The sequence below is a fragment of the Erpetoichthys calabaricus genome, chromosome 2 (genome assembly GCF_900747795.2).
Source record: "Erpetoichthys calabaricus chromosome 2, fErpCal1.3, whole genome shotgun sequence".
In the NCBI taxonomy this organism is placed as follows: domain Eukaryota; kingdom Metazoa; phylum Chordata; class Cladistia; order Polypteriformes; family Polypteridae; genus Erpetoichthys; species Erpetoichthys calabaricus.
In genome coordinates this window covers 83304504-83321123 of record NC_041395.2, presented here as the reverse complement: position 1 = coordinate 83321123, position 16620 = coordinate 83304504, and the positions used below count along the sequence as shown (strand labels likewise).

The window sequence follows — 16620 nt, the reverse complement described above, 5'->3', positions numbered from 1 at the left end:
CAGCTGTTAATGGGTTAGGAGGGATTGTGATACCAAGGCTGTCTGAGAGGCACTTAAAATTTTTTGTCCAAAATGATGTTAGTTTGGTGCAGGTCCAAAACATGTAACCCAGTGAGGCAGGAGCTTGGTTGCAGCACTCGCAGGTTGGATCCTGCCCTGGAAACATTTTGGACAGTTATATAATTTTTAGTTGAAAAATTCTATGCTTTACGCATATAGAACTCGAGTGAATTCTCTGCTTTGCTACCTTCCACTCCTTTTCTGATATATTGATTAAGAGATCTTCTTCCCAATGTCCTCTTAGATCTTTGAAAGGTAGGGACTCTAATAAGATTTTATATATTGCGGAAATAGTGTTTGTTTCCTCGAAATTGAGCAGTATTTTTTCCAGGATTGTGGAGGGTGCAAGGTGGGGGAAATCGGGCAATTTCTGTTTAACAAAATTTCTAATTTGAAAATAGTAAAAGAAATGTGTAGCTGGGAGGTTGAATTTTGAACGTAATTGTTCAAAAGATGTAAATATGTTGTCTATATAAAGATCTCTGAGCATTTTAATCCCAAAACTTTTCCAGGTATTAAAAACTGGATATACTTGCAAAGGTTGAAAGAGGTGGTTCTCTTGCAGAGGTGCCACTGATAAAAGATTTTCCATCTTAAAATGCTTTCTAATTTGGTTCCATATTCTGAGTGAGTAAAGCACAATTGGGTTATTAGTATATTTGCGATAACTTTCATTTATTGGAGAGCAGATCAGGGAATATAAAGAAGTACTACAGGATTTTACTTCTATTGCGGACCAAGCCTGTGTATGTTCATTTATTTGTGTCCAGGTTTTTATGGCTTGTATGTTTGCTGCCCAGTAATAAAACTGAAAATTAGGTAAAGCCATGCCACCTTCTGCCTGAGGTCTTTGTAGGGTTGCTCTTCGGATACGTGGGTGTTTTGAGTTCCAAATAAATGAGGTTATTATTGAATCTAACTGTTTAAAAAACGATTTATTGATATACATTGGAATGTTTTGAAATAAAAAGAGAAGTTTAGGAAGGATATTCATCTTAACAATGTTAATTCTTCCGGCTAGAGTGAGATGAAGGGTTGACCATCTATGCAAGTCTTGCTTAATTTTTTCCATACAGACGCCAAAATTTTGTTGATAAAGAGCTTTATGTTTACTTGTGATATTTACCCCTAGGTATTTAAACTGATCTGCTATGGTAAAAGGTAGGGTGTCTAATCTAATATTATATGCTTGTGAATTCACTGGAAAGAGTATACTTTTATTCAGATTAATTCTAAGACCAGATATCTTTTGAAATTCTGTTAGTGCTGTTAAAACAGCGGGGACAGTGTTTTCTGGGTCTGATATATATAAAATTATATCATCTGCATATAGAGAAATTTTCTGTTCCAGTCCTTCTCTGACAATCCCCTTTATCTGATAAGAATTTCGGCAGTGAACCGCCAGTGGTTCAATAGCGATTGCAAACAACAGTGGCGACAAGGGACATCCTTGTCTGGTACCACGTTCTAATTTAAAGTAGTCTGAGCAAATGTTATTAATACAAACTGAAGCTTCTGGATTGGTATACAGTAGTTTGATCCAAGCACAAATATTCGGGCCAAACCCAAATTTCTCCAATGCAGTGAAAAGGTAATTCCATTCAATCATATCAAATGCTTTTTCTGCGTCTAATGATAGTAATATCTCTGGGGTGTTTGATTTTGCTGGTGAATATATAACATTAAACAATCGTCGGAGATTTGAAGATAGGTGTCGTCCTTTAATAAATCCAGTTTGATCTTGTGATATTACCGAGGGCAGCACTTTCTCCATCCTTCTAGCTAGGATTTTTGAGAGTATCTTAACATCATTGTTCAGGAGTGAAATTGGTCTGTATGATGCACATTGTAACAAGTCCTTATTTTGTTTAGGAAAATCGGTGATTAATGCTTGTCGAAATGTTTGAGGTAGTATTTGGTTGTCTCTAGCTTCTGTAAATGTTGCCAATAAGAGGGGAGCTAGCTGAGTGGAGAATTTCTTATAAAATTCTACGGGGTAACCATCAGGGCCTGATGGTTTCCCGCTTTGTAGTGACTTTATAGCGTCTAGTAATTCTGTTAGTGTTAGAGGTTTATCCAGTTCCTCAGCACTTAAAGCATCTATTTGTGGTATCTGTGAAGTATCCAGAAATGCATTAGATTGTGTGTTGTCTTCTTTGGGCTCAGTGGAATATAAAGACTTATAGTAATCTCTAAATGTGTGCATTATTTTATTATGGTCGACGATTTCTTCTCCATTCTTGTTGGTGATTACTGGTATTGCATTGTGAACTTCTTGTTTATGAATTTGTTGAGCTAAAAGCTTATTAGCTTTTTCTCCGTGTTCATAGTAATGCTGTCTAGACTTATAAATAAGTTGTTCAGTTTCTTTAGTTGTTAAGATGTTAAGTTCTGTATGTAGGGCCTGCCTTTTCCTGTGGAGAACTTCATTTGGATGCCTGGCTTATTCTTCATTCAGTTTTACACAGAAAAATATTTTGTAATTTTTTTTCGTACATTTGGGAATTTTAGTTAAACAAAATATACCCACAAAGCAGCGATGGTGATGCCTCCCTTCCGGATGAGCTGAACAACTTCTTCGCACTGTTTGAGGCACAGAACAAAGAGCCTGCGAGAAAAGCAACACCTCCCTCCACTGACCAGGCACTCTGTCTCTCCATAACAGATGTGAGGAGGACTCTATCCAGAGTCAATTCACGCAAGGCTGCAGGACCTGACAACATACCTGGTCGTGTGCTCAAAGAATGTGCCAGTCAACTGACATCTTCAACACATCTCTGAGCCAGTCGTCAGTCCCAGCATGCTTCAAGTTGACCACTTTCATACCAGTGCCAAAGAAGTCATCAGTGACATGCCTGAATGACTACTGACCAGTTGCACTCATGCCAATCATAATGAAGTGCTTCGAAAGGTTAGTCATGTCACACATAAAGACTAATCTCCCTGCCTCCCTTGACCCTCTTCAGTTTGCATACTGTTCAAACTGGTCAACTGAGGATGCCATATGCTCTGCCCTTCACCTCTCCCTGACACATCTTGGATAAAAAAGACACATATGTCAGGATGCTATTCATAGACTTTAGCTCTGCCTTCAACACAATCATCCCTCCAAAGTTGGTTGTAAAACTGAGCAGGTTGGGCCTGAACACCACCCTCTGCAATTGGATCATGGACTTCTTGACAGAGAGGCCCCAGTCAGTTCATATGGGCTACAACACTTCCCGCATCATCACACTGAGCACTGGAGCACTGTGCTTAGTCCACTGCTGTTCACCCTGCTGACTCACGACTACACAGCCACGCACAACACCAACCACATCATCAAGTTTGCGGATGATACAACGGTGCTGGGACTGATAATCAGGGATGATGAAAGAGCATACAGAGATGAGGTGGAACGGCTGTCTGCATGGTGTGAAGACAACAATCTATCTCTCAATGTCAACAAGACAAAAGAGATAATCGTGGACTTCAGAAAATCACATCCTGCCCACATCCCACTCAGTATCAACGGTTTAGATGTGGAGACTGTTAGGAGTACCAAGTTCCTTGGTGTGCACATAACTGAGGAACTTACGTGGATACATAACACCTCATCACTAATCAAGAAAGCCCAGCAGAGACTACACTTCCTGAGGCGACTGAAGTGAGCACGTCATCCCCCTTCCATCCTCACCATGTTCTACAATGCACCATTGAGAGTGTTCTCACCAGCTGCATCACTGTCTGGTATGGCAACTGCAACATATCCGACCGCAAGTGCCTGCAAAGGATAGTGAAGACAGCAGAGAACATTATTGGGGTGCCTCTCCCTTCACTACAGGACATATTTTACAAACGCAGTGCCTGCAAGGCCTGCAGCATTGTGCAGGACCCCTTACACCCCTCACATGGACTTTTCACACTTCTGCCATCCAAGAGAAGATACTGCAGCATCAAAGCCACATCTGCCAGGCTGCAGGAGAGTTTTTACCCCCAAGCTGTCAGACTCCTTAACACCAGGCTGCCCCCTGGGACCTTCCACACGGCCTCAACCACCTCTAAAAACAGAACTTTTATACATGAAAACCATTGTCCTGCAAAGACGAGTGTGCATGTAGAAAAGAACTGGAAATCTCATACTGACTTTTAAGTATTTTGACACTCTTGTTATCCTTCTGCTGTGAAACATTCTGACCTGTCATTGTTTACACGTGTCTTAAACAACTATTATCATACACTGATAATTTCTGTTTTATCTTTATCTATTATTTATTATTTATTTATTATATTACATATCTTACACATCAGTATTGCTGCTACTTCTTTGTCCTATCTTTGCACTATGTCTTGTCTTGTTTGTGTTTTAATTTTTCATTTTTAAATTTTAAATTTTAATTCTTTTTTAATTTATTATTTGCACGTCATGTTGTTACACTGTGGACCCTGAGCTTCTGCTCTATATATATATAGATAACATCTCTTAAATGTTTTTTTATGTGAGGGAGATTGTTGCACTGACTTGTAATAGCGTCGAACTGAAGGAACATGTTGCATGCTGATTAACAAATTCAAGTAGGAATTTCACTCTACTCAGTACATGACGCAATTATGACCTTATATAAAAAAGCCAACTTTTTAGAGCAAAACACAGTTGCTTCAATGCTTATATGTGTTTGTAGATCTGTAGATGTGTATTTTTAAGATAGTCTGACTTTAGTTCCTAAAGTCTTTTCTGTCTACCACACTACTTGGTAGCTTATTCAAGTGTCTGTGGTTCTTTGTGTGAAGAATAACTTTCTAATGTTTGTGCAAAATTTTCCCTTAACAAGTGTCCAACTGTGTCCCTGTGTTCTTGATGAACTCATTTTAATATAGCAGTCTCGATACACTGTACTAATTCCCTTCATAATTTTAAACACTTCAATCATGTCACCTCTTAATCTTCTTTTGTTTAAACTGTATAGGCTGGGCTCTTTTAATCTTTCCTCATAATTCACCACTGTAGCCCTGGAATCAGCTTAGTCGCTCTTCTCTGGACCTTTTCTAGTGCTGCTATGTCCTATTTGTAACCAGGAGACCAAAACTGCACACAGTACTCAAGATGAGGCCTCAGCAGTGCATTATAAAATTTGAGCATGACCTCCTTGGATTTGTACTCTACACATTGCACATTTCTTGGATCTGCCTGGTCACCCTTTTTATATAACAGGATAATATTTGTAATTTTCCAATCCTTTGGAATCTCCCCAGTGCACAGTGACTTCCTAAAAATATGTGTCAAGGGTTTATATATGTACTCACTAGTCTCCTTAAGAACTCAAGGGTTAATATTATCTGGTTCTGGTGATTTGTTTGAATTTAAGCCAAGGGATGTTATGTTCAAACTATATAATGCATTACTAAGACCACATCAGGCAGGCAGTGTGGAACATTGGTTAAGGTTATGGACTTCAAACCCTGAGATTGTGGGGTCAAATTCCAAGCTGGTCCTCCAACTTGCAGGGAAATCCTGGGGTTGGTAGCAGGATTGGAACGCCAACCATTGTAAAAAAAAAAAACCTTCACACTGTTCCATTCCATTTGAGCTAGTGTGGTGGTGAGGTGTCACCCGTTGCATGGCTGCGCTTGGGTCCTAATTTGGGATCCTGAGGTGGTTCGGTGTGTGGTGGATGTGGCAACGTGCTGTATCATGCTCCCAGCCTCCTCCCCCTCTCTTCCTATATTAGCTAAACAAATGGGCTTGATGAACTGAATGGTCTCCTCTCATTTGTCAAATCTCTTACAGTATGTTCTTATGTAAACTATAAAATAGAAAACCAAAGAACATGTAACACTTACCTCTTAGCAACTTCTGTTTTTACCTAAAGTGTGCTATCATTTTACACTAGGAAAGCCTCTAGTATATGTAAAGCATGCCAATCCTATAGTCATATAGTACAGAAGAATAAGCTAACTTTCAGGTTTGGGTACATGGAGTTGTTATTTGGGAAAAACTATTGCTTCTTCCAGAATCTATTGTTTTGGCATGATTACTACTGTCTACTTACTGACGGTTGTGAGCAGTACTTAATGCCGGCAGCAGGCAAAGTGATTTAATGCAAGTTAATTTTTCCATGGTGATATTCACTTTAATGTGTGCACATGTGTAAGAGCTTACTCTACATTAATTCATATATTGAGGTATGATGCAAGATGTAACATGAGTAATATGCACCAAGAAATATAAGCTAGCACATAGAATGTGTGTAACATCTGATTTATTATAGAGGTACCAGCATACTTACTTACCCACTCAGCAAAAATTCAGCATACAGGAATGGATTTTTCTATTTACTTATTTTGCTTCACAGCTACATTGGAGTTTGGCCCAATATTACCCTGTAGAGACTACAACTGACATATGTAGCCTCTGATTGATACAGACATACTTACTTAACTATCCAGTAAAACTGTTCCATAAAGGAATTGATGAGCCTGTTATGTGTTTTGCTAGTGCAGACAAGCATGGGGACCTGAGGAGCAGTATCACTGGAGTGGTTAGAAATTGCAAAATAGGAATATTTTAGGGGGACCAGCAAGCTTATTGGCAGAATAAACAGAAAATCTGCAAATGGTACAAGAACCAAAGCAGAAAGTCAAGCTCTATCATTTTGATAATTTCAGTTACCTGTTACCGACCTTAATAAAAATCTTGAGTATAAAACAGTAGCTCAAATGATATTTTCAGGGTTTTTTTTAATAATAGAAGTGAAAAGATCAATCAAATCAAGAAAGATGAACTTGAACAGTAGCCAGTAGTAACTAGAACTTCTTTGTTGCCCAGCCCAAATGAGAGACCTTTGTAAAAAAAAAAAATGTTCGCTTTTATAAATGTATACTTTTTAAAATAATCATTGGAAGAAACACACAGAATCTTTTAATGAATGTGACATTCAATCCAAAGAGTCGTGGACACATGTGACTCTAAAAAACAGGTTTAAAATTATGTTATGCATTACTGTACTTAAAAAGTCTGCAGTTCTGTAGACGAGGACAGGGGAAAAATTAAATTTAATTTCTATAATAGATTTTCTGAAACAATGGACTTTTAGTCCTTAGATCGTCTGTTTAATTAATATTTGGGAAAGTCTTGTCAAATGTATAATGCTCAAACTGTTTTTTTTTTCAAATATATTGGTGCAAGTCTAAAGGTGATGGTTTACACTGTACACTGACAAGTACATAGTTTTGGTTTGCAGTAAACATGAATATCTACTACACTTCTTCATAAATGCCCAGAGGCTATTCCTTGGTATTCTTCAACAGCATGTTTCTTTTTTTAAACAATGCAGCAGGTACATTCCATTTGGCCAAGATTTTTTTATAGTGTCTCTATTTTTACCTTTCTGAGTAATTTAAATAATTTACAGATAATAAACCTTATCACATAGTTGCCCAAAGCCTATAAGACAGAGATCATTTTTCTAAATACAGAAACTCCAGTTGGTAATATGCAGCACACGCCCAGGTAATTGCATTAGTATAAGTAAGGTAAAATACATAACATTTAAAAGAAAAAAAGTAAGAATGCAAAATTTTGGTGTCATTTGACTGATTTAACAAGATGAATGAACTCCTCACCTTTGTTGCAGTAGTTACTTATGTATAGATCTTCATCTTCTTCCTGTCTCTGCCAGCGTACCAGGTAATAGGTAATGTTACCATTACGATGATTCGGTGGTTTCCAGCGAACTACCAGCTGGGTAGAACTGTTTGACATTGAGAGCACATTAAGAGGCACTGTTGGAGCTGTCAAGAAGATGAAAAAACAAAAACATTAACTTAAAAGGCTGTTGCATCCAAAGCACTATAGAAAAGAACATGCTCTAAAAATCCTGATGCTTAAGTACTTTTATTTTAATGGAGTTTCTGGCAAATCAGTTGAGCAAAAATGGAACTCTGAATCTTCTTAAAGCAGTTTTAGGTACTTCCAACAGACTTTACACATAACATGACTGCCATTAGTAAATTATGTTTGAAGATCACCTTTCAAAGATTTCAAAATTGCTTACAGACTAGCAGGGAGGAAAAAAGAGAACTTTGCAATAATCACAGCTTATTCTGATCAATTTTATACCTTACCAGCAGGACGTGTTCTTATGTAGATGACATTGCTCTTGGCTCCATGATTGTTTTCTTCATCCGCTGTGCTGAGGGTAATGGCACGGACAAAAATGGCGTATTGTGTCCATGGTTTTAGTTTAGTTAGCTCTACTCCTGGATCTTGGTCTTTGTGCAATGGAAGGTCAACATCTACCATGTTCCAGCTGTTAGAGCCACAGGCTTCTTGACCAACCCACTCTGTCACATTCTGAAATGGTCTGCCAGTTTGAAGGACAAAAAAAAAAAACATTATATATATATATATATATATATATATATAAATATATACATACACACAGTTAAATGCAATTAATTAAAATTTATCCAAAAAAATTTGTATAACTTTTTCATTTTATGCATTTAAAACTTGAATAGGTGTCTTATTAAAGTGAAATGTTTGATTTACTTTGTTGCTTAAAAGTATTCATTACTCATACATCAATATAACGCTGAGAATGAGATAGTATTGAGTAAATGTTTGCTTGAAGCACCAGCTGTGTCTGCCACTGCCACTGGGAATAGTAACAGAATACATGAACACAAGTTCAACTGATTTTGTCATCAATCCCACTGCTGCAGAATATGCTGTACATTACAGGGTACAATTACATAGCAGACACACATTTACTAAACAAAGCAATGACAATAAAAAAGCAATAAATATTAAATTGTGTCTAATTAAAAATATCATGTCAGATGTAGGCAAAATAATAGCACAGTGTTTAGCACTTCAGCTTCTCTAATCCCATGTCCTTGGTTTGAATCCTGTGCTTGGTCACTGCCTATGTGAAGTTTACATATTCTTCCTATGCCTGCTTGATTTTTCCTCCAAATTCTCCAGTTTTCCTCCAATATTCAAAAAGATTTACAGGTTACAACTCTTAAATTGGCCCCATTGAGATTGTGGGTTTGTGTGTCTTTCCTTGTGACCAGTTTGAATAGAACAGACTGCAGCTTTCATATCCCTAACTGAATTAAACAGGTGTAACAGTGGTATACTATTATAATTTGTTATATAAATATAAAATACTAGCTGTGCCCTGTGGCTCTGCCTGGTTATTAGTGAAAAAGGACAGTGAGGAGGGCCCTGCCCGGCTCCCCACTCCTGATGTCACGCTTCCGCTCCCCTCGGCCCGCTATGTGTCTCTCGGATTCGCAAAAATAAATCAGTACCACAAGTGAACTATGATACATAACATGATGAGAGAAGTCGTAGAATCAACTGGAATGTTCGAGCAATTTATAGGAAAAACCCGATCTAAATCTGTTAAGTAGGTCTCTCGTGAAAAGTGGACAGACATACAGACAGACAGGCAGACAGACAGACATGGGATTTTATATATAGAGAAATATATTTTGACATAAGTAACAGTCGCAAGTAACTGAACAATAGATGGTCAATGACACTGAATCAATAGTGCTTGCTACTGCAAGTGGCTATGTAATGGCATACACAATATATAATAAGATGATTTGTTCGGAACTACTTATTATGCTCCAGTTTTTTTTAACTCTTATTTATCCTTTTCAAGACAGTTATATATTAATCTTTTTTCTAAATAAAGGTTGTTTACTGATTCATTTTTATCTATCTATCTATCTATCTATCTATCTATCTATCTATCTATCTATCTATCTATCTATCTATCTATCTATCTATCTATCTATCCACAAATAAAAGTAATTGATTTAAGATAATTTTTCTGATGAGTTAGCACCTCTGTAATTTCACTGAAATAATAATTTATTTTTTAAAACGCCATCTCCATGATTAACTGTATAAATTCTATACAATTACTATGTCAACTGCCTCATGAAAATAAAGGCAGTTAACATTTACTCAGCATGCAGAGGTGAAAAAATAGCTACACCATAAAGGCAAAAAATATGCATCCTCAGTGCTTTTGGATACCTTTACAAAATAGCAAATTAAAAGCATAATATCTGTAGAGATGGTTAAGTCATACTAGCATAAATTATAGTAGAGGACTTGACCTTTGCATAAGTAAAAACAATCCATAAGTGTAGAGTTTTATTCCTGTTGCTAGTCTCTGTCGCCTCTACTGGAGGACATGTGAGACAGAAAATGAATTGGTGATGCAAAAAAATGCATTTGATCTAATTGTAAGATATTCTCTATCACTTCACTAACATATTTATTATAGTGTGTGTTTATTCTTGATACCAGAATTAGTTGTGAAGACCTGCATGTGATGTCCTTTTTTAACACTGAATAATTGGTACTATCAGTCACCTTATCTACCAACCCAGTTTGCATCAAGTAACTAGAGGATACTTTGGAATGGGCAAATTATTTTATTCGTTTGTAAAGATGTTGAGTTCACAGTGAAACTTTAAATTTTGCTTTGCAACAAAATTTGTAAATTAAATCATGACCAGAGAATGAAATATAGGTGCTTACTCCCTGTCTACGAGCATTTTCCCATGTTATTTCTACATGTGTCTGCCTATCATGTGTTATTTAAATAAAGTTCTCCACATGTGGACGTTTAATTAGGATGCATGTCGTAGTTGTTCTGGTAGTATACTGTAATTCCCATTTTATCAGTTATCATGGTAATCCTGGCGATCGCAATCCTAAAGAAGTGTCAGTAATTGAAATCACACTTGAAGCTCCATGACGCTTGCAGTTTGCATATTTTCACCCTTATCTGCAGGAATCAAGAAACAGGAAAGAGTGGTTGGTACTGTGGATAACAGCAAGGAGAGACGTTCTGTGTACTCAGTTTTCATTTAGAGAAAACAGAGTAATGGGCACAATGGCACTTTTGGTTCTGTCTTTTTTTGGAAATTATGTAGAATTAAAAAAAAATAAATACTGTTCTCCTCTGCAGTGATGTGAATGAGAGTGATAAAACAGACGATTTGACTGCTATGTTGCAAATTACAGAGCTGCCAAAATATGTTTGAATGAGACTTAAGTAGTAGTATTTCTAGTTTTGTACTAATGCCGAACAATTAATTGAATTTTCATGATTAGTTAGTTAGTTTATAGCAGTAAGACATTTCTACTGTAAACATATCACTGCATCAAATATATAGCTGCGATAAACGAAGCTGAAATTAAATTTGGCAAGTAACAACTACATACTAAAAGTGTGAGAGCAGAGTCTCTTTGATGAGGTGCCAAACAGTCCATATTTTTGTGCATAATTTATTGGTTAACATGTGAACACTATTAGTTTATGTTTATATGTAAACCAATATATTGCAACACAAAAATATATGATTTATGGCCTGTCTGACACCTCATAATTTATGGCCTGTTTGCCCCCTCATACTCTTTCATGCTGCCGACACTCATAGCAAACAATTACATCATATGTGTAATAGGAGATACAGCAGCTTACTGTCTGTCAACTGTATTATTGCTAAAGGCAGCAACTAGCATGGATATACTGTAGCTGAGACCAAAAATACTGGCTTAAAAGCAGAAGATTTGGTCCTCAAACGAACTAGCAAATCTATCGCATAGCAGTACTTTGCCTTTAAACAGGAAGACAATTTACAGACGTGGGTATTTTGTAAATCAGGTGGCTTTTTTGAGAGGAAACATAACAAACCTGTTCCATTATCCAAAACACAATCATAATGAGCAGTACGAAGAGTGCTTTTCGCAAAAGACAAAATCTGAACCATCACTAACGCAGCCATTGATTTCCAAACATTTTGAAGGTGCGTCACCATACGAGCCCAAGTCCTGATGTAAAAAAGAAATAACACGGGGCATTACCCACTACCTGTGTAAAGACACAGTGCCGATAAATACTGTCCAAAAAAAGGTTTTGTGTACCTTATCAACAAACTTGATAAACAATACCAGATTCCATCCTGTACATATTTTTCCCAAATCGTCATTACAGAGATGTATAAGAAGTGTTGCAAACAGGTGCTAGAAAGACTGAAAGACATAGAATTGTTTGCTTGCACGACAAGTATTTGGTCAAGTAGGACAACAGAGTCCTACATAATCCTGACAATTCACTTCATTGACCATGACTTTGAATTAAAGACTCTGTGTTTACAGACATACTGTACTACTTTCTTGAAGAACACAGTGGGGAAAATATAGCAATGTATTACGTCAGGCTTTGACTACCTAAATTCCTTCTTTCAGTATGTTGATTGTCCCACCCGAAAGAACAGGACAATTGACCTTCTTTATGCAAATGTGAGGGATACTTACCAAGCCATTTCCCTCCACCCTTTGGGTAAATCTGACCATTATCATGTTTGCCTATAGCATCAATACAAACCTATAGTTCAAAAACATCCCACAATCACACAATCCTTCAGGAAATGGTCTCTCCTGAAGCCAAAAATGCCCTTAGGAAACTGTTTTGAGTCTACTGATTGAAGTGTTCTGTAGGAAGAACATGGAGAGGATATTGAAGGGATTACAAACTGTTTGAGAGACTGTCTGAACCTCTGTATGGACACTGTTGTTCCTGTTAAAACTGTACACTACTTTGCTAATAATAAGCCCTAGATTACCAGTGAAGTTAAGGGTTTTCTTAATAAGAAGAGAGCTTTCAAAAACAAGGACCAGGTAGAGTTGAGGAGTGTATAGAAGAAACTTAAGGTTAGACTAAGAGAGGCTAAGGAGTCCTAAAGGAAATAGTCAGAATACAAGTTGCAGCAAAATAACCTCAGGGAGGTGTGGGATGGTATGAAGACCATCACAGCCTATAAGCAAAGGAACAACTGTACAGCAGAAGACCAGGTGGAGAAAGAAAATTAGTTCAATCTGTTCTACTTCCAGTTTGACTGTCTGTTTCTGCCACAAACGTACTGGCCACTAACCACTTCCTCACAGCTACTCATCCATTCCTCCCCTGAGTTGTCAGCATAGATCTTCCAGCCCTCTTACCCCCAGCATAGCAGCACATCAGAAGGTGCAAACAGCACCCATGCTTCTCTGCCCCCTGTTCCTCACTCTATCTCTGATGACCAGGTTAGAGGAAAACTGAAGAGGCTGGGTAATAGGAAAGTAGCAGTCGCAAATAAGGTGTGTTCAAGATTTCTAAGAGCATGTGCTGCTGAACTGGCAGAACCCCTTCAGCACATCTTCAAACTGAGCCTGTGACTGGGGAGGATCCCCTAACTGTGGAAGACCTCATGTTTCATCCCGGTTCCCCAAAAAAGTGAAATCTGGTAAACTCAATGACTTTAGGCCTGTGGCCTTAACATATCATATCATGAAGATCCGGGAGTAGCTACCACTTCATTTCCTCAGACCACAGGGAAGTCATTCACTAATCCCCCTGAAGTTTGCCTATCAAGATAAGGTGGATGTGGATGATGCCATTCTCTACCTCCTCCACCGGACCCACTTGTATCTGGACAAAGGATGTAGTGTTGTGAGGATCATGTTCTTTGACTGTTCTAGTGCCTTCAACACTATACAGCCCCAACTACTAAGAGACAAGCTGTAGAGGATTGAAGTGGATTCACAACCAATGAACTGGATTACAGATTACCTCAGTGGCCGATCTCAGTTTGTCAGAATGGTGAACTGAACCTCATAGACTGTAATCAGTAACACAGGAGCTCCAAAGGGGACTGTTCTTTCTCCTTTCCTCTTCACCCTGTACACATTGGACTTCAGCTACATTTCAGGGACATGCCACAAGCAGAGGTTCTCAGATACCATTGTGAGGTGTGTCAGGTGTGGACAGGAAGAGGAGTATAAGGGTCTGGTGAAGGACTTTGTAGGTTGTTATAGGTCAAACCAACTGCTGATGAACACTTCCAAAACTATGGAGATAGTGGTTAATAATAATACTTTTTTGCATTTATATAGTGCTTTTCTCACTACTCAAAGCACTTAGCAATTGCAGGTTAAGGGCCTTGCTCAAGGACCCAAAAGAGCAGTGTCCCTTTTGGCATCTTACGGGATTCAAACCGGCAATAGAGCTTCACTCAACACTATTCATTTGCATAGATGGTAAGTAAAATACATTTTGTGTAAAATAGAATTACACTTGTTCTAACAGCGGTGCTTATATTACTAGTAAAATACTTATAAAAATGAATTCATAAATAAATTCACAAGAACACTTACGATTCCCGATAATAAACTATGAAGCTGCTTAAATCCCGGAGGCCCAAAGGCTGGTAGCGTTCCCATTTTATAAAGATCTTGGTTGACTCTGTCACATTGGAGATGAAGCGCAGCGTTCTACTCTTACCTGTAAAGGTGAAAAGAGGCAGATGTTTAAGCTCAGTTTCACCTGTTATATTGCCATTTGCTTTCATTTTTAATTTTTTTTAAGTCATCATCAGAAATATACAACAGTACATTGCAAATTAAACAGCAGGAAGTTTTCAGTTACTTTTTGAAGTAATTTTGAATTCTGTATATTTAACATTCTTGCTCTAACTAGTAAAATGATTAGTAACAAGCAAATCAAATTCACTTCAAATTCCATCATACTATAGTTTGCTTTATTGGTAAGCATTTACAATAGAACTGCTAGAGGGGAAAAAACACTCTTTTTCTCTTTTATCCTATATGAAGAACAATTTTTGATCTGCAAATTTTAGAATTTTTACAGATTTGTCCATGGATCCACAGTCATTTGTATAAAGTGAAAACAGGTGGGGTGGAAGAACACAGCCGTAGAGGGAGCCTATACTAATTGATATTGGATTTGACAGATGGGAGCCCAGTCTCACATATTGTTTTCTACCTGTCAAGAAACTTATAATCCACTGGCAGACACCTCAGGGTACACTAACTGGATTAGTTTACTCTTAAGCAACTCCAGAACAATCGTATAGAGGGCTGAGGAGAAATCCACAAACAAGACCGTCGCATAGGTGTTAGGCATGTCCAGGTGCTGAAGAATATAGTGGAGAAATAAATTAACTGTGTCCTTGACTGAGCGATTTGCTCTATATGCGAACTGATGAAGGAGAGGATCAGTGATGGATTTTATGTAGGAAAGCATGAGAGATATGAATACTTTCAAAACCACTGAGGTCGAAGGAATTGGGCTATAATCATTATGTTCAGAGATTATATCCTTCTTGGGGATTTGAATAATTGTGGCAACCTTAAAGCAGTTGGGAACTTTACCTGGCTGCATGGAAGTACTAACTATGTCAGTGAAGACAGGTGCTAACTGATCTGCACAATGTCTAAAAGTACCAAGTGAGACTCCATCAGGGCCAGCTGCTTTCCTGATATTCTGATTCATGAAACGTTTTTGTACCTCATCTTGTTTTACAGCAAGTATAGGGTGGGATGGAGAGGATTGACTGGTAGGAAGGGGAGGTGAAGAAGAAGAAGAATTGGACTTCAATGGTGACACTGATATGATTGTGAGAGGGAGAGGGGGAGAGACTGTTGATACAGAAGGCAGAGGATGAGAGTTCAAGCAGGGTCTCAGGTGCAAAAACTCACGGAGAAATCACATTCATGGTGATGATCTAAAAAAGTACAGTATTTTATTAATTAAACATGCTACAACCAAAACCTGTGGAAATCAATGAAATTAATAACCTCTTGCATCAGATCTCGCCTAACACGCAAGTCCTGCATGCTTTATAAAGGGTGTCACCACCAAATGGCAAACATCAACAAACAACTATGGAACACGATCTGCACCAGTAAAAACTGCTTTATGTCCATGAACTTGGTGAACTATTGCTATTCTGCTGCTGCAGCTCAGAACACTGAATGAGATGTTATAAATGGTGAGGGAGTAGCTTTAATTTGTGCACATAAAATTAAACAAGTATACTGGCACAAAAGTAGCATAACTCATAAATGCAAAATCTATATACTGTAACAGCAGCAGTCTGACTGTAAGTGCCAAGTCAAAAGTTTTCTTTCAATGTAATGTGCTTTCTTTTTAGTCATTCTGGCACTTGTTCAGACCATATTTTTTGAGTCTGTATGTGTATATTTATTTATTAATTTATTTATTGTGCTTCTGTAAAAAATTCAATTTTCTCCCTGGGGACAAATAAAGTTTTTTCTAGCTACAATTATAATTACTAATTATTTCAATTACAAATATTAGAATTATTACAATTATAACGTAAAATAATAATACATTTTAGGATAAACTGCAGATCCCCAGTCCCAAACATTGTTTTAAACTGGTTAAGTAAATGAATAGATAAATGAATGAATCAATGTTAGTATCCTTATATGGAGGTATTGATACAATAATTTGTTCATAAATAATTAATCTTTCATATGTATAATATCAGCCATAATGCCTAAAATTGTCTCTTATGGATGGATGGATATTTCAGTATCTTATGCAGAAAGAGATAGTGGTCTTCTTTCAGTAATCATTATGGCATGTACAGAGCATTGACATAAAGCCTACCTCCTAAAGGCAGATATTATATTTTTCATTGTCCATTATGCATTCTTTGCATTTTTTCAGAAGTAAAGTA

The 16620-nt window shown here is 37.4% G+C and overlaps 1 protein-coding gene across 2 annotated transcripts in view; it reads right to left on the bottom strand.

The window, feature by feature from the left end:
- Positions 1–16620, bottom strand: part of LOC114646031 (insulin receptor-related protein-like) — a 110358-nt gene that overhangs the window by 40937 nt on the left and 52801 nt on the right. For both annotated transcript variants that reach the window (XM_028794005.2, XM_028794004.2), the window contains exons 7-9: positions 14270–14396; positions 8164–8402; positions 7663–7830 (exon numbers count right to left, since the gene is read on the bottom strand). In XM_028794005.2, the coding sequence (XP_028649838.1) occupies positions 7663–7830; positions 8164–8402; positions 14270–14396 (534 nt within the window). The remainder of the gene's footprint in view (positions 1–7662; positions 7831–8163; positions 8403–14269; positions 14397–16620) is intronic.